Raw genomic sequence first — 18784 nt, forward strand, 5'->3', positions numbered from 1 at the left:
TCCTTATTATCTTTCATATTAACATAGGAGTTAAAATTTTTAAATTATATAGAGGCTGTTAATGGACTATTTAAGAAATTACTACAGTGGTGGAAAAAACTTTGAGACCACATGTGAAATTGAAAACTTTTAATTTTACTAAAAAAAGATACATTATATAGTATATACAATACAAAAACATAAAAATTTCTTCATATTATTTTATAAAGAAATTAATGTAATTATACATTATACTTCAAATGATTTTTTTTCATAACATAAAAGGGTGGGAAAAACTTTGAGACCACAAAGTTAAATATTAATTAAATGTATAGCATTACAATTTTTAGTACTTCGTGTGTTTTCCTTTCACACGAATTACTTCTAAAAGACGATTCTGGAAGGATTTTGCTAGGTTTTTGCATGTTAGAATCGGTATTTTATCCCATGCTTTTAAAATAGCAGCTCTGAGTTCAGACACAGAATAATATTGTTCACCATTTTCATACACCATGCGTATGCGTGCCAGTTTTTTTTGAAGTGGGGACAACAAGTTGTCCCACAGCATGGGGAACAGATTCCGAAGCATCACTTTTTTTTTTTTTTTTTTTTTGAGTTCCGCAGACACCATTCTAAGAACATCTTCCCCCACATTTGTCTGGCTGCGTCTTTTGGGATTAGATTGAAATTGCTTTGTTTGGAGTTGATGGAGTAGACACTCCGAGAGCACCACTCAAATTCCTCACGCAGGAAGAGGAGTTGCTTCTATCAGCGGTCTTCGGCTGCTGCGTTGGGGGAGCAGCTTTCGCAACAGGGACACTAGGCTGGGCGGGCCTCAATGGATTGTGGATGTTGTAATTGTGCTCCCGGAGCGCTTTCTTGTTAACGAAGAGGATTTTGCAATCGCAGCAAAAGCGCGAAGAGGTATCTCCCGGTGCAGAGGAAGCAGCCGGCGACTTAGGGCACTTGTGAAGAACGTAGGCCGACCTCATGCTGAAAAAGGCAAGGCAGCGCGGACACTGGAATGCTGGCCTTGGAGGAGGGTTGGCCGGTAGTTTCCGTGAAGTAGCAGCCGCGTACGAGAGAGACCCGCTTTTGGAGACCGACTGGTTGGAGGTGGAGGTTGCAGGGCGTTTCGGCTTTGCTGGAGAAGAGGCCAGTTCAGGGGGATCTGAACCCAGGGGACTCTTGGGGGAGCGTCAGCGGATGCTAGACAACGATGAGCCAGAAGCGAAGGCTCGAAGTGAAATGCCTCCTTTCATTTCTCACAGACAAACTGAGGCAACAACCTCATAGCCGGATTGGATCTAGTGGGCACTTCTGGAGCAGCCGATTTCGTTGGGCTGCGGATAGGGTGTACCTCCTCAAGATGCAATTTGAGTGATACAGGGGAGGAGAGTACCAATTCGCAGTATTTACAAGTAGACTTGGCTACAGGAGGCAGGGATGCAAACGCCTTGGCAGGAGGGGGCCCACTTAACAAGCCCAAGAACATTTTCGTCCATTCCGAGGGAAGGTCAGGGACCTTGGCCAGCGGACTGTCACTTAAGGTGACCACCTCCTGAACATCTTGTTTTTCAGGAGATGGGGACAGAAACAGCTGGTCTTCCAGAGTTGTTGGAGGAGATTGGGCCATGACGGGAGAACCCTCAGATGAGCGATTAGGCAGACCAAGCGAACCCAGAGAAAAGTTAGGGAGCTCATCCGGGCACTGAGGAGCGGCAGGGTGAGCTTCGAGGCAGGCATCTTTGTCCGACTTCTCCTCTGGACAGGGTACAACGTGGGGGAGGTTCCCAGCTGTAGTGGACGTTCCAAGCGGAAGAGATTCTGACACAGGGGCTGCGACCAAGTCAGCACACTCATCAGTGGCAAGAGGGGATCCCAACGGCAGTTTCAGGGAAACACACGTCGAGTTCTTCTGGGAAGCAGGTGGCACAGCTTGAGGTTTCAAAACAGGCGAAGCTCTGGCTTCAATTTGCTTCTTCGCTGCTAATTTTGATCGGGTCCTCTCGCACACAGCGGAGCCAGGTTTTGTTTCAACTGTAACCAGACCCGAGCACGACGTAGAACTATCGGTGAGAACTTTTGTATCGCACTGGGAGGGATCCGGGCAATTCAGGGCTGTACTGGGATCGGAGTTACGAGAAGAAGGCCGCACATGATCGTGAGCAGAAAGATTGTTGCCCATGCACATTTTGTCCGGCGAAAGGGGCAGTGGCGGACCCACATTAGAACCATTGGGCGACCGCGGGGAAAGCACAACACTCGGAAGAGCAATAGTTTTTGGGGGACTTACGAGCAAGGCAGTAGCAGGGAAAGACATATTTCCCGAGACCTTAGTCGGTGTAGACATTTTTGGCTAAAAACTCACACTCAAACTTCAGATGAACAGACAGGAGTGCCGGGTGAGACATAAGAGCAAAACACACAAAAAGATCACTTGTTTATTAGAATCCGGAGATGGTGGGACGTGCAAGAGGGTAGATCTTATTACTGTAGGAACGGACAGCTTACAGACTTTACACGGGGCCAGTTAAACAAAAAAAACATTAAGCAAAAAAGTTAAGAGAATGGTGTACACAAAAACCAGAAATTAAAACACGAGAAAAGAAACGGGAACAAAAAAATATAAAAAAAGAAAAGATTAAACGATTATCCAAAGGGACGGGGGGAGGACTTTATAAAACATGACACTATTGAGGAAATTATTTAGAGCAGGGAGGACAAGTTTGGAGGCCACCTCACACCCCCCAGAATCACCAGATCCAGCACAGAGACCCCCCAAGACCGATCATCATGGCACAGGGATGACAAGCGTAAACTTAATTGAATTATAAGTAGAGAGAAAAAAAACAAATAAAAATGTCTGAAGAAAAAATAAATCAAAAAGAGAGGGGGGAGAACCGGCTCCAGACAAACCAAACCAAAAAAAATATTAACAGAAAACGAGCAATTAAGGGAGATTTAAGATACAGGATTACGATTAATCCTTAGAAAGACATAAGATGCTCAGAACAAACAAGAGAACAAAAGAAAAAAAAAGGGAGGGGGCAACAATCTACTAAAAATAATAAAGAAAAAAGACAGTTAAAAAATTAACCAGAAAAGGCAAAACCAGAGAGCAGACCAAACGCAGGGAGGGGAAGTAAATCCAAACTTAAAACAGAGGGGGGAAGCTTTATCAACTTAATAAAAACACAAAATTAACTATTAAAACAAATTCTCCGACAAGACCTAAAAAAATATTTAAACGAGGAGTCATTGTACACGATGCAGAGATCGGGATCGCATGTATGATTGGTTAACGCTAGACAAAGATCAGTACTCAAAATAAAATAAAATTACTAAAAGAACCACATAAAATAAAAAAAATTTGCCCAGTGGGAGAAATAACCCGTTAAAACTGAGATAAAATGCATAAAACAAAATAAAATACCAGACCCCACTGAAACAAAAAGTACACACAAGCAAAAAGAAATAAGAATAATAATAATACTACCGGACTAAATAAAAAAATCAAAATAATATGCAATTTGTTATCTGAAACAAAACACACTATTCTCAGGAACCAACTCGGTTCGAGAGGACAAAATTCAAGAAAAAATAATAGTAACAATAAAAAAAATTAAATAAATAAAAACATGTAAGGAAGAAAAAACTACGTATATAGATATCGCATTAATCAGGCACCTACAAATAATACGGAACAAAGATAAAAAAAGAAGGCGTGAGTGATAAAAACAGTACTAATCCCAACGCAAACCCATCAAATCAACAGGATGACAGCATTGACAGTTGACACAACCACGCGGACAGAAGGAACCACGCGGAAAATTAACTACAGAGCTGTTTTTTTTTTTAATGCTTCAAATCTTTGTTAATTTGTTTCTATGGATTGTTCTCAATGCCAATACATAATCAGAAATAGATGCATCATTCCAAATTAACTGGTAATTTGTTAAATTTAAAAGAAGCCTGAATTTTATTGTTAATCGTACAAAAGGTGATTTCATTTTTTGGTAATGATAAAAGTATGATCGTTTTTTGTTTTTTTCAAAATGAAATATGTTTTACAATAGATGCTCCTGCAGTGTTGCAGGAATTAAAAAGTATTAAAATTATCTTATTGTAGTAATAATTTAAAATTTCAAAAATACACATTTAAAATTAATTTTTAAAAATAAGGCGTTATAATAAACATCCCATGCTTAGAAAATAAACAGGCGCACATATGTATGAAAGGGAGAAAATGCTTCAAAAATTAAGCATTTTTAACAATGCACTATTTAAATAGAAAAAGTATTTTTTTTTTTTACATTAAAAAGATGAAACAGTTGCAGAATCATTCATATCTTATGATTCCCTCAAATGTACTATATGGTAACTATTTCAAGGTTAAAAAACAATTAATCCTTATTACTTTTCACATTAACATAGGTTTTTAAATTATATAGAGGCTGTTAATGAACTATTTAAGTAATTACCATTATCAAAAGATTCAATATGTTTAAAATATATTTCACAAAAAGAAAACATTTCACATCAACATTTTTTTTTATTCATGAAAATAAATCTGGCTGGATTTCACCAAACTCCATGACTAGTTCAAAAATCCTTCGGGTGAACTGTTCCCCATACGGTGGTGTCAGTTTTTTTAAAGTGGAAACAACAAGTTGTCCCACCGCATGGGGAACAGATTCCGAAGCTTCACTTTTTTTTTTAATACTTCTGACACCATTCGTAAAACGTCTTCCCCCACATTTGTTTGACGGCGTCTTTTCGGAGGAGGACCTACACTGTTATTGCTTGATTCGGCAACTCTCTTCTGCGGAGTTGCTGCCGAAGACTCTGGGCAATTTTCTTCGTATGCTTCAAAGTGATCTGCTTCCTCCACAGAAATTAAAAATAATTATGTTTTACTATACATTGAAAAATTAATCAAAGGATATATTTAAATGCGCATAGAAATGCCCATGTTAAGAATAAAGGTACCACCCAACTCCTTCAAGAGATTAGATGCTAGACCCTTCTCTAATATTAATCGATTGATTGGTATACGGTTAATTAATGATATGATCACTAGATATATTTAATAAAATTCAATTACATTGGATGTTAAATTCAATTACATAAGATGTTATTTAGTTATACATTCTATTTCAATTCACTTCTTGACCAGCTTTTTCATCATTCAATTTTAAAAATTAAAGGTCAATGATTAAGCTCAATTATAACTAAATATGCATATAAGTTATTCATCAACTAAATAAAAGCATTATATAAGAATTATAAACATTTTAGCAAAATATACCATTGGTTCCGAGCACCCATCAGTTGCAAACGAATCATCCAAATTGGACTCGGAAGAGCCTACATATATTGTGTCCCTCAGGAACAGCAGTCTGTGATAATGCACCCATTTTGGTGCAATATCCAGAGCTGCTGATCCTGAAGGCAATCTTGCTCTTTTATCCTCTCTTTGGAAATATGACCTTAGTATACAAAATTTCTTGCGAAGTATTTCTGGAATGAATTAAAAAGAATTTAGTAAGAAATATATATATATATATATATATATTTCTTTATAGAAATATGTGTGTGTATATGCATCATAATAATGTAATTTTACGTAGTCAAATATCTTTAACTTAAAAAATTATTTTACACAATACCAAATTTAATTTTGTATAATTTGACTTGTAAATGAATATAGAATAAATTCTTAATAATTTTTCTTTTAGTTTCATGAAAAATAGGGTATATTTGTAAAAAAGTAATGCTGCATGTTAATACACATTTACATAAGTGAAACACAATAATCCCAAATGAAAACTAATAATGAATACGGAAATAAGTTAGGAGCTAACTGGCCGCATTAACCATCTTGTCTCATTTAATGAATAATACAATTATATAACCTGTGTATGGTTCAATATAGTAAATAAATTGCATCCCAATTTTTAAAATAGTTAAACTTTTTTTATGCGTTTCATATTTTTCAAATATTTTAGCTGGGATTAAAAGAAAAAATAATTCAGCAAAATAGATGAGATGCTTATAATTTGTGTTACATATACATACAGAAATTTTTATCAGGAATTTTTTGTACATATTTAAAAGAATTTTAAAAATTGATTAAATGCCGCCTTTCTGCATTATCATAAAATGTATTCGTATAAAACGTTTTTTGATCACAACATCATACTGAGAAACATAGAATATTTCACCTACCTGATGTTAAGTGGTCCTCATCTTCGGGCCATCTCCTTAGCATTTCTATTCTTATCGATTCATACAATGTTTTTTTAAATGTTTTTTTAGCATAATGAGTATCCAGTGGATTCCAAAGAGCCGGCTTCTCCTGAACAAGGTCAATGAGAGCCGACTCTTTTTCATTCGACCACAATATTTTTTTTGCCATTTTGGATGATGTTGTTGGTTCGCATTCACACTCAAAAATGGACTACTTTTCACAAAGTAGTTGGCGTCAGTCGCGCCATTCTTGGCACACTACGTCACTATCGAAGTTTGACATGATTGGTTGAATTTCATTTGCAAACGATATTTCCGTCGCTATAGTTAACATTTTCAAGCTGGTCAAAAAATGCTCACGATGACGGAAAATTTGCTTGACCGGTTGCCTGCGGGTAAAAACGAAAAATTGCCCACGAAAGTGCTGACGGTATTTGGCCGTGTGATAAGGCCTTAAGCAGTCTTCTCTGTAGTGAGGAGCCTGGGAGGGGGTTTCATTACAAGTGGCCTTAGGGTCTCTCTTATCAGATACTATAGGTTACCCCTACACCTAAGTGCAGCTAGATACTTAGTAGTTAATAATAATTTTCTTTAAGATCTTCTCAACATGTCTTAACTTTTGAATTTTCAGGCCTCCGCAGGCAACAACGAATTGATTAATTATCAGCTTAATGCCATAGTTAACTCTAACTACACTCTACCTATTACTAGTTATTTTTGCTCGCATTAAAGTTCCTTTTACGTGTTAAATATCTCCTAACTTACTTTAAAATTTGTAAATAATGTTATTCTAATTTTGTTTTTACTTAGTTCTTTCTTTTTGTGCGTATTAGCACCTCTAAACAACAGTCCTGTTTAAGTGCCGCACCAAAAATACAAAAACACTTTAAAATATTAAAACACAAAAATAAGTTCAAAATTCCGCACCACGGATACTCTTACGCACGTTGTGTGATGACTGGGCTAGTCGTAAAAACCGAGGAAGAGGAAATCTGTCTTGCCTGCCCTGCAATGGCAGCCATCTCACGCCACTGTTGGGAATCACTGGGGTGACCCAGGCCCTTCGGCAGAACGGGGATGGCGGTAAGACAGTTGGAGACTTTCGGAGTGGCACCTCTAGCTCGGTACCTGTTGTGCTCCCTTGCTCACAGAAGGTGAGACGTTTGGCTCCACGTTCCTGATATATTAAATCTCTTCGAGAAATCCTCTGGGGGGGGGGGTCCCTCGCTGCGCGCAAGTACGGTTAGGAGGTACCCCCGGATCGTGCTGGGACGGCACGTTGAGACGTGTTAGTTAGGAAAGGGCCCTGTTAGTTCGCCTCCGTAGACTCCAGGGACTTACTCGTCGGAAACTATCTTCTGACTAGGGGTTCAGAGGAACGGGGCGGTTCTGGTTTCATCTACCGTAAAAAGAACAATCCATGTCCCAATTCTGTTAATATGGCTACAATTAAAGAAAACTCGATTATGGCGCACAGCGACTCACGCTCTAGTTTAGTTTTTCTATCTCATGATAGCGACTTGTACGAAAACGCAAAAGACAACGATATTCTTTCGGCAGACTCACCACTGCGCAAATCTCAAACTTCTTCGGAAGTAGTTGACCAAATAAAAAATCGGAAACACTCGCTCAGTTCCCTGTTTCTCACGGCTAAAGCGAACAAAATTGCTGCTACGGCAGACACCTCCAAACAAAAGAAGCGCAAAAAGCGTCTTGCCAAAACAATGAAAACAGCAAAGCAAAAACTCACTGAAAAGCATCTCAACATCTTTCCAGAGGGAATTACGCTTAAACCCCTCCCTAAGGTCAGAAACCCTGACATAGACAACATGGAGAGTGAAGACCTCATCCCGGGCACACCGGAGTCCCAACAGGGAGTTATTAACAATAATTTTGAAAAGTCCCACTTCTCTACAGTAAATGATCTGCAGACATTCATTGCTAAATACAAGCTTAAAGCCAATGCTGCAGAAGAACTTATGGGAATCTTCTCCCGACTAGTCGAAAGTTTCGACATTAGTGCGGTAACTAAAAGACTAGAAGCAATCGAACAAAAAGTGGGCATTACAGAGACACCTCCAGCCCAACCAGTCACAACAAAAACCTATGCCTCAACGGCTCAGCAGTGGTCGCAGGGTCTCCTGCCCACGCCAAATGTAAAAATACAAAAAACGGTTTATAACCCTCCCAAACGAAATCCAGCTAAACAACTGGCTCGTCAGCCCGCCAAAATGCAGAAAGCTGCTGACAAAACAGAATTTGTGGCCTTGCCCACAGTCCTTGTGGCTGCTAAAATGCCAGAACCAATGGGGGAGGAAAATGAAACAAAACTGAACATCAAATCTCTGCTCAAATCAAACATACGCCCCAAAGCACTGGGTGTCAAAATTATTTCTTGTAGGGAGGCAAGAACTAAAAATATCCCGATTTCAGTCCCCACTCAAGAAATGGCCTCAAAACTCTTGACGGCGATAAATGAACATTCTTACCTAAAAACTGTTTGTGAGGCACGCCTTCCACAAAAGCGTGACCCACAAATAATTATCTACGACATTGATAATACAGGACAGGACAAAAACGGCGAGGAGGAAGACTTTATATCCAGATTAAGAATAGACAATAATTTGCCAGCAGGTAAAATAAGGGTTCTCTTTAGGAAACCAGGCAGGGGCGCAGAATCACACTGGGTCCTGTCTGTTTCCCCAAATATTTATAAGGCCATCAAAAATGACAAAAGGCTTCACTACGGATTCGGTTCCAAAAAGTTCAAAGAACATCTTAAACCCATCGGATGTCAAAATTGCCTCAAATTTGGCCATTCTAAAAATAATTGCAATTCACCTACAGCTTGCAGCAAGTGTTGCGACAATCATGAATCAAAAACTTGCCAGAAAATTAGCAAAAGGTGTCGGTTCTGTCGCGAAAGCAACAAAAAACAACTTTTCAAAACAGACCACTCTGCCACGTCTCTAAATTGTCCCTTCTACAAGAGGAACATAGATAAATTTCGCGCATACACCAATTATGCCTAGTTCACCAAATTCCATCAATTTTGTCTGGTCAATTTTTCAGGGCAACCTTGGTCGCTCGTTCAAAGCAACCAAAGAATTACCAATGCTTTTTACTAAGAATACTCCAGACGTCTATTGCGTTCAAGAACCATACTTGCATGCCGGTTCTTCTTTCTTTCCAACAAAATGGCGCACTATTTACCATCCTGAAGGCAATGTACTTATCTCTATCCGTAACCCAAATATTGCAGTGGTTACAAGACACATTAATAAGTACTTCGTTTGTGTCGATGTCTCCAAGGGTCCCGACACATTTACTATTATATCATTCTATTTTCCTCCTTCCTCCAATAAAAACACCCTTTTCCAGAATCTTAACGAACTGATAGATTCCATCAAACCAAAACAATGGTTCCTAGTGGGGGATGGTAACATCCAATCAGAGCTGTAGGGTCCAGACAGGGACGACAGAAAACGTAAGCGGGACATTGGCGCTCCCATGAAAAACATTATAATACACCAGAATCTCCTCGTTTGGAACGATTCTAATGCAGGACCCACCTTCCAAACAAACAATGGTCGTAGTTGAATTCATGTCACGCTCTCAACGTCATCTCTTTATGATCGCAAAGAGGCGTGGCAATTGGAACGCAGCTCACTTAGCGACCACTCTTATATTCTCTTTTCCCTTGCTGGTCAAACCCACTCACCACCTACACGTTCACGGATCTGCAAATGGAAACTAAAGCTTCTAGCAAAAACACTCGAGAAACACTACAACTCTCATCTCGAGACAGCAAAAAACCTAAAAACAACTGATGAAGTTGGCAATTTTGTCGCTGACATCACCACACTAATGCAAAAAACTTGCTTCGTTTCTCCACCGAACAATTCAAAACACAATGCAGTTCCCTGGTGGGACTCTGAACTAGAGATCCAAAGGAAACTCACCAGAGCACTTCGCACTCGCTACCAGAGATGCAATCATCCAGTTGAAAGAACAAAAAGGAGAATTATCTTTAAGAAAGAAGAGGCTACATATAAATGGATGATAGGCACTAAAAGTCGCCAAGCTCTCGAAAATCTTTGCGTTGAGGTCACCAAGTTCAACCCATTCGACCTCCCTTATAAAACTGATAACGCCAAAATGAAACAGCAATTAATTATTCAAAACGTGACCAACCAATTCGGTTCTTTGACTTCCTCTATGCAAGATTCAGTCCAGGTTATAATTAACACCCTTTTTCCAAAAGACAACCTATCTGAAGAAACACCTGCACAAACTGCAATCAGGGTCACCAATGAACTTTATAATTCTCCTACCTCTGACCCTGCTTTCACGCGCCAGGAGATCCGACACGTTCTGCACACTCTTAAGCCAAAAAAGGCACCTGGTCCCGACCAACTTTCTCTAGAAACTGTCAAGATCCTATTCAAACAAAATCCAGGTGTCATTGAACAGCTTTTTAACTCTTGTCTCAGGCTCGGTTATTTTCCCACTACGTGGAAAGCTGCTAGAGTAATTTTAATTGCAAAACCAGGTAAAAACCTCAGTCTGGCTAACTCATATAGGCCTATTTGTCTACTCCCCATCTTCGGAAAAATCCTAGATAAACTAATTACGCAAAGAATAACCTATCTCCTACACCAAAACCAACATGGATTTAGAGCGGGTCGCTCATGTGAAACTGCTCACTTCCAGCTCTGGAGAAACATTCAGAACACTCTTCAACACAAAGGAAAGGCTTGTATCCTTTCAGTTGACGTCAGCGGCGCATTCGACAACGTCTGGCGCGAAAGTATACTACATCAGCTGACCCTGGCGGGCTGCTCGCAAAACCTCTTTGAACTCATCAAAGACTATTTTAACCAACGTCAAGGAACCATTGAAATGCAAGGACAAACATGGTCCTTCCAAATTGAAAGAGGTGTCTCACAGGGTTCCTGTAGCGGGCCAGTCTTTTGGAACGTCATTGTCGACACTGCACTTAATTTCCGCTCCCACCTGGATGCTTCATCCAAGCTTATGCAGATGACCTCGTTGTTGTCATTGGGGGTTCTTGTAAGAACGACATTGAATCAAAAGGGGCTGACATCCTGCACACCCTCACCCACTGGGATAAAGCACACAAGCTAACATTTGGTATAGACAAAATGTTACTTATGCCAATCACATACGGCAACAGACAAAATTCAGATGACCCACCGTGTATCTCTTTCCTAAATTCCACCATTAAAGTGGTTTCTTCTTTCCGTTATCTCGGGGTCATATGGGATAGTAAGCTTACTTTCACAGAACACTTCAGGCACGTCCGTCGGAAAAGTGATCTGCTCATGTACAAATTAAATACAGTGGCCAACAGATTCTTTTCCAGACATCACCATCTGCACAGACGCATCTACACAGGCGCATTCGAACCTTACGCCCTTTTTGGGTACGGGGCTTGGGGGCACCGACTTAAATTCATATAAATTGCTAGAGCATTCGAAATTATACAGAGAAGGCCCCTCATCAAAATTCTTAAAGCCTTTCGGACTACCAGCACACATGCACTACAAGTTCTTGCAGGCATTTTGCCTCTTCGCCTTAGAGCTAAAGAACTCTTTGCAAATTTCCTCATGAAAGTGCAAAAAATTCAAGTCAAATTTGATGACACTAACCTTGATCCTGAACTTTATGAACCTACTTTTAACCCATATGACCAACATCCTTGCGAGTGGTTTACATTCCCTTTCCAGAAAAATCCACCTTCAGGAGATGGAATAGAAATATTCACTGACGGATCTAAAATTGGCGACCGGGTGGGATCCGCCATTGCTTGCTATTACTTCGGTAAACTCATATATGTTGACTCACATCGACTTGACGACCATACAACTGTGTTCCAAGCTGAGGCCTATCCCTTATTCATGGCCCTTGAATACATCGAACAAATTAATTCTTGGAGCAAAGTCTCTATTTTTCTGACTCACTCTCTCTACTTACAGCCCTTGCTTCGCCTAAACGCAAAAGCGGGATGCTGAAGCAACTTGCCGACAAAATAAAATCAGTCAATTCCCACCGACGACTCTCCTTCCATTGGGTCAAAGCACACATCGGTGTGGAAGGCAACGAAGTAGCCGATAAACAAGCCAAATATGGTACTGAGAAAAATTCCATTGACTCACACGTCCCCAGGTCTCATGGCACCTTGAAGGCTGACATTCGGCGTTGCATTCTTGCAGAATGGCAAAATGAATGGGCCTATAGCTCAAAAGGTCCTCAGACACATAAATACTTTCCAAATGTCTCTACCAAAAGGAAATCCTTTCATCCCTTCCTGATTCTATTCCTCTCGGGTCATGGGAGATTTCCTTACTACTTCAACAAATTCGGTATCACCAACGATCCACTCTGTGACTGTGGCAAAGTTGGAACACCAGACCACTATATTTACGAGTGCATTCACACTCAATCACTTAGACAAAAAATAAAAAATGCTCAAGATAAAGATCATCTTATCAAAGATCCTCACAACTTGCATATTATCCACCAAATCATCGCGTGGATAAACAACCACATTCCTAGGCTCTAACTAGCCGCCGCTGTTTGCTTTGCCAAACGGGTGGGTTGGGTGTGTCCCTTGGTGAAGACCTCTGTGGTAGCTTCATATAGATAATTACTCGGGTTCCACCATTCACACCAACGATGTGCTTCGCGCACGGTGTTGGGGTGACAATTCCGTACATAAATGGTGCCGGAAGAAAGCCAATTTTGAACATTGAAGTAGATTGTCTGCGAAAGAACAGTGTTGTGACCATTCCTTCAGTTAGTTTATAATAAAATATTTCTTCTGCTCGAGCCATCTTCTTTGGTCATGCTGCTGCTAAAAAGCATCAACAATACAACTCCATCCGGAATGGACGCACGCCGCTTCAAAAGACTAACTCTCAAATTGTATGAAGAGTCTGGTGTCCCTATTGAACCCTGTGGTCAAAATGAAATAAAACAGTTTGAAGAAGTCTTGGATGTTCAAGTACACATTTCAGCAGAGCATTTTAACAAGGTAAATCTCTCTCTCTCTCTATTGTTCAACATATCCGTTATCTTACTCTATTTTTTTTGTTAAATTATTTCTTTTATTAAAGACAAATGTGTCATCAAATCATTTTTAAAAAAACTTTAAATTTCTATTTTGTTTCAATTGTTTTAGTTACTATTATATCGTTTAATATCTTTATTTTTTTAAAAAAATTATAAATGAGTAAACTAAATGTAACTAAAAGGAATTTTTTCTCGATTTCAGGTAATTCATAAAGGTGTGGAAAAAACCCAAACTCTTTTTGCGGCATTATAATAGACGTTATGACTTAATTAAAAACGTGTAGTTTCGTCGGGAAACAATTTTATTGCTCACAATGTGACAAAGGTTTTACCATTATTGGAAATATTATTGCGAGAAACGATGCAATGAGTGTTACGTTGAAAATTGTGTTGGCAATAGTCCTCGGTCATGCAATAATTGTTACCACATTTTTAAATCGGAGGATTATTTCCATAGACATTTATCTATTACTAGTAAAAAACAAATATCCATTTGTCAACAGCTATTTCAATGTAAAAATTATCATCAGATAATTAAACGAAAAAGTCGTATGCCTGAATAACACGTGCGGAGAGTCAGAATATTTTTTTGTAAACAATTTGTGTGTATGAGCAGCAACTTTTGTTTTTTGGAGCAAAAAATCCCCGAAACTTTCGATTGAAAAGTTAATTTTCTACGATTTTGAAGCTATGCAAGAGACAGGAGACCTTATAGTAAATTTTGGAGTGTTACAGTATTATGGTGGAGAGGAAGTGGTATTCGAGGGGGGGGGGGGCTCGATGTAATGAAAAAATTTTGCGACTTTCGTTTCTCAAAATCTCACGAAGGCTATACGGCTATTGCGCATAATTTGAAAGGATATAAAGGTCAATTTATTTTGGCTTATCTACTTAATCAAGGGGTAAAACTTCACGTGATAACTAATGATGGAAATATTTTCTCATAAGATAAGATTAATAGATTCATTAAACTTTCTCACTATGCCATTATCTAAATTTCCACAACCTTTCGGACTAAAAGAGTTAAAAATGGGTATTTTCCTCACCTTTTTAACACTACAGAAAAACAAATCTACTTAGGAAGTCTTCTGGATGTTGATAATTACGCGCCTAATTTCACGAGTCCCGTAGATAGCCAGAAATTCCTGAAATGGTACGATTTAAGCAAAGAGCAACCCTTTGACTTCAGAAAAGAGTTATATGAATACTGGAAGAAGATATATTTTTAATTAATTTCATGAACTGTGTTTTTATTTTAAATAAAGAGAGTACATTTATTTTTAACTAAATTTATGTGTTTTCTTTATGCTTATAATAACTGTATTCATAAGTGACTTATTTATAAGTGTCAATGAAAGAAAATTTATTTATATTTAGGTCAGATGTAGACATCTTAAAAAGATGCTGTTTACAGTTCCGGAGCGAATTTATAACAATAAACGGAGTCGATCCATTTTCATACACAACTATACCATCCGCATGTACGGCCGTCTTTAGAAATAAAGACATACTCCAAGAAAAGATTCCTATGGTTTCTGTCAGAGGTTATGGGACAAAAGTTAATTTCAGTAAAGAGTCGGTAGAGTGGCTGATGTATTAGGAAAATCCAATGGGGGTTAAAATATGTCACGCTTTAAATGAAAAATAAGAAAAACATTGATGGTGCTTGCGTAGATTACGTAGTAGGCAGTACTGTATTTCAATTTTATAGATGTTTCTTTTCATGTTTGCGATACATGTTTTGATAGAGATGATATCAAACATGTATCGAAAAATTCCGATGTGGGCTCTTTTGAAGAAAAAGAAAGAGAAGGCTTCTGAAATTAGACATTTGGGATTCAATCTAAAAGAAATATGAAAGCACAAGTACCAAAGGATGAAAGAAAAGGATGCTTCTTTTAAAGATTTTTGCAATAAATTTGACATAGTGGAAAGACTGAATCCTCAGAATGCCTTTTACGGAGGCAGGACAAACGCTACTGAATTATTTTATGAAGGTGAAGCCAAATACATAGATTTCACCAGCCTTTATCCCTTCGTGAACAAATATTCTCCGTATCCAATAGGACAACCGGAAATAATAACTAGTAATTTTGGTTTATTTTTCTCAGTATCTTGGAAATGTTAAATGTTCCATTTTACATCCTTGGGGCATGTATCGACCTGTTCTACCATATAGATCACATGGGAAATTGACATTCTCTTTACACTCAAAGTGTGTAGAAACCCAAATCAATATTTGTGAACATGAAAATACAGATCGTGCATTGAAAGGAACTTGGGTCATAATCGAAGCTCAAAAGGCCTTAGATGTTGTTGTGCCATTGAAACTAACAATCCAATCCATAAACTAATGAAAATGTACGAAGTACACCATTTCAAGGAACAATCAACATCTCTATTCAAATCATACATCTATACGTTTTTGAAAACCAAACAGGAAGCTTCAGGATGACCTGAAAGATGTGAAACAGCTATAGAAAGAACCCTTTATATTTGGGGGCCCTGCCGTGCCCCCGCCAAGTCCAGCAAAAACAAGCGGCACGGTCGTACTTCGTTTTCTAAATACACCAACTGCATAAATAACTTTGTAATCCTATGTCGACATTCACCGGTGAATGTCGACAAACACCAAATACGTCAGTGAAGGATCGAATATTTCATTACATTCTTGTACATTCGGACCCTCATCGGTGTATGTCGACAATCACAGATATGCTCTGGTGGAGGTCGAAAAGAGAGGAGCCGACAAAGAGGCGACTGGCTGTTTCTCGCCAAATCCTTTGTTCTGGTGGAGTCTCCCGCCAAATCCTGGCGACTGGCTGTTTCTAGCCAAATCCTTTGTGCTGGTGGAGTCAGTCAGCTTTGTCAGTCTTATGCATATGCATAGTTCGATGGTGAGAGCAAAGTTTTCTTTTTTTCTTTCTTCTGATTTCCTGATTTATACAGAATGGATACTGCAGTGAATCGTGATCTTTTTCTTGAAAAGTTAAATGTATTAATTGCGGGTAAACGAGAAGATAATTGCTTTTATTTTTCTAGAGAAAAGTACTCTAAAATACCTTCTGAAGTGATTTCTGCTAAAACTAAGTGCAACATACCTTTGGATTACAAACGATTGAAACGTTTTGACGTTTTAAAAATTAATGATGAAGAGAAGTTAACCGTACCATAAAAACCAGTAGAAACGAATATACAGTATTCTGTTACTAATGAGGAATTGTTCAGTATACTATATGAAGCTCACACCTGGACAGGCCATGGAGGAAGAACACGTATGCTTAAAGAGTTGCAAAATAAATACAAAAATATTACATATGAAGTTGTATTTAAATCTACGCAAACAGTGTCAAATGAAACACAGTGCACCTAAGAAAGATATTGTTGAGAAACCAATGATCAGTTCTGAGTTAAGATCTCAAGTTGATCTGATAGATCTGCAGTCAAACTCAGATGGTGAATATAAGTTCATAATGGTGTATCAAGATCATTTAACTAAGTTTGTCCAGCTACGACCTTTGAAAACTAAGAGGGCTGAAGAAGTAGCGTATCGCGTTCTTCCAATATTTTTAACATTTGGTGCTCCAGCAATATTGCAATCAGATAATGGTAGAGAATTCAGTAATCAAGTCATATCCGAAATATGCGCTATGTGGAAAGATGTTAAGATAGTTCGCGGAAAGCCTCGTCACAGTCAAACACAAGGCTCAGTTGAAAGGGCCAATCAGGATATACAGAATATGCTAACTGCATGGATGAACGATAACAATACAAATAAATGGTCAGAAGGTTTACCCTTTGTTCAATTTGCCAAGAACACTACATACCACGAAGGAATACGCCAAAGTCCTTATGAAGTCATGTTTGGCATTAAAGCGAAAAGAGGCATAGCATCATCTTTTTTGCCTAGCGAACAAATCGCAAGTATCGAAACTGAGGAACAGCTTCAAGAAACTGGTAATACTTCTGAAAAAAATTTGAGCGGTGGTCAAACCGAAAACCAAATTCCAAAGAAAAATATTGAAGAGGATGTGAAGACGTGGTAGATTGCAAGTCAAGTTCTGAATGAAAAACACGAGTTAATTTCTATAAAAAGAGCGGCCGCGAAAGAGAATCTTCTACTGCAAGCAACAAAAATGTTGCGAACCTCACAAAACATATTTCCTCCTGCTCAAATTGGTGATACTGTACGAATACAAGTCCCTGATGTCGACCGTGGTCGTACAGATAACCGAAATGTGTTAGCGGTTGTTGTTGGAATAGAAGACTCCGCCTTCTATAAACTTGCGAATAAAAATGGTACCCTCAAGCAGCTTTACACACGTAATCAGTTCGAAATTTGTAAAGAAAAGCTCCTTTCCATAGATAAGATTTCTTTTCAAGAAATTTCACTGAGAGAAGCAGCTGCAGCTAATTCGAGAAGCGGTGGGCAAGGCTATACACGCTGTCATTGCAAAAGGAAGTGTTCCACAAATAAATGCAGTTGTAAAAGCAAGGGCCTCTTGTGCAATTCAGTGTCATAATGGTTTAAGTTGTTGCAATAAATAAGATTTGATTCACTTAAGTTAGTAAGTTTTTTATTACTATTATTTTATTTTCTCATTTAGAACGTACTGTATAATTAAGTAAGTTTTTTACTTCTATTATTTTCCTTTCTCATTTTGAAAGTACTGTGTGTTTTAAGTTCTTAGTTATTCCTCTCAGAAAGAGAGGCGAAAAATTTATCGCGATTGAATTACGGAGAAAAAAATATAAATCTCGGACATGTTCAACATTCACCATTAGTGCATGGTGAATGTCGATATTAACCGGTGAAAGTCAGAAATAAGGGTATTTAGCAAATATTTCGGACATACACCAAGCGACTATTTTTTTCTCTAGATTTCGGTGTTTCACCGTAACATATATATAATACATACATATGAATGCACAATGAGTATTGCCATGCCAGTTACGTACGTGCGCATTCATATGTGCGAAAGTAAGGTTGTAAATAGCCGCGCTCGCGCAGAAGTGAATGCGCCCGAGTGAGCGGCAAACGCGCGAATGTGCCTAGAAATCTTACTTATAAATTTTCTATTTTCGTTCATAATTTCGATTGCTGTATTAGTTTGACGACTGAAAGGCTTACTCATACTCATTAGTTTACTGATATTATTTGCTTACGATTTGGACGTTGTTTGGATGTTTTAAAATATATTAATACGTTTTAAGTACTCTAAAATCACGTTTATCTATTAACCGTATTCCTACACAAAAAAAACCTCTTGCATACCAGTACTAGTAGTCGCCATGGATTCGGAAATATTGTATGTGAATGACCATCCTTGCTCACACTGGGTTGTCCCTATACCTGGCGATGGTTTGTGTTTATTTCATTCTTTGTCATTCTCTACGTATAAGATTCAAGATGTCATTGTCTATTGTGATCGTATGAGATTAGACTTGCGATAATCGA

General features: G+C 38.5%; 3 protein-coding genes across 3 annotated transcripts; 2 read left to right on the forward strand and 1 right to left on the reverse strand.

The window, feature by feature from the left end:
• Positions 1–656: 656 nt before the first annotated feature.
• On the reverse strand, positions 657–2332 carry LOC129956615 (proteoglycan 4-like). Its single transcript, XM_056068547.1, has 2 exons — positions 1249–2332; positions 657–1150 (listed from the first exon to the last, which is right to left on the reverse strand). Exons 1-2 carry the CDS (start codon positions 2330–2332, stop codon positions 657–659), a joined length of 1578 nt encoding a protein of 525 aa, XP_055924522.1.
• A 9064-nt stretch (positions 2333–11396) lies between these two features.
• On the forward strand, positions 11397–12817 carry LOC129956616 (uncharacterized). Its single transcript, XM_056068548.1, has 3 exons — positions 11397–11677; positions 11747–12075; positions 12231–12817. Exons 1-3 carry the CDS (start codon positions 11397–11399, stop codon positions 12815–12817), a joined length of 1197 nt encoding a protein of 398 aa, XP_055924523.1.
• A 282-nt stretch (positions 12818–13099) lies between these two features.
• Positions 13100–17372, forward strand: LOC129956617 (KRAB-A domain-containing protein 2-like). Its single transcript, XM_056068549.1, has 2 exons — positions 13100–13288; positions 16674–17372. The coding sequence occupies exons 1-2, from the start codon at positions 13100–13102 to the stop codon at positions 17370–17372; spliced, it is 888 nt and encodes a 295-aa protein (XP_055924524.1).
• The last annotated feature ends 1412 nt before the right edge of the window (positions 17373–18784 follow it).

Source organism: Argiope bruennichi, chromosome 11 (assembly GCF_947563725.1).
Source record: "Argiope bruennichi chromosome 11, qqArgBrue1.1, whole genome shotgun sequence".
NCBI classification, from domain to species: domain Eukaryota; kingdom Metazoa; phylum Arthropoda; class Arachnida; order Araneae; family Araneidae; genus Argiope; species Argiope bruennichi.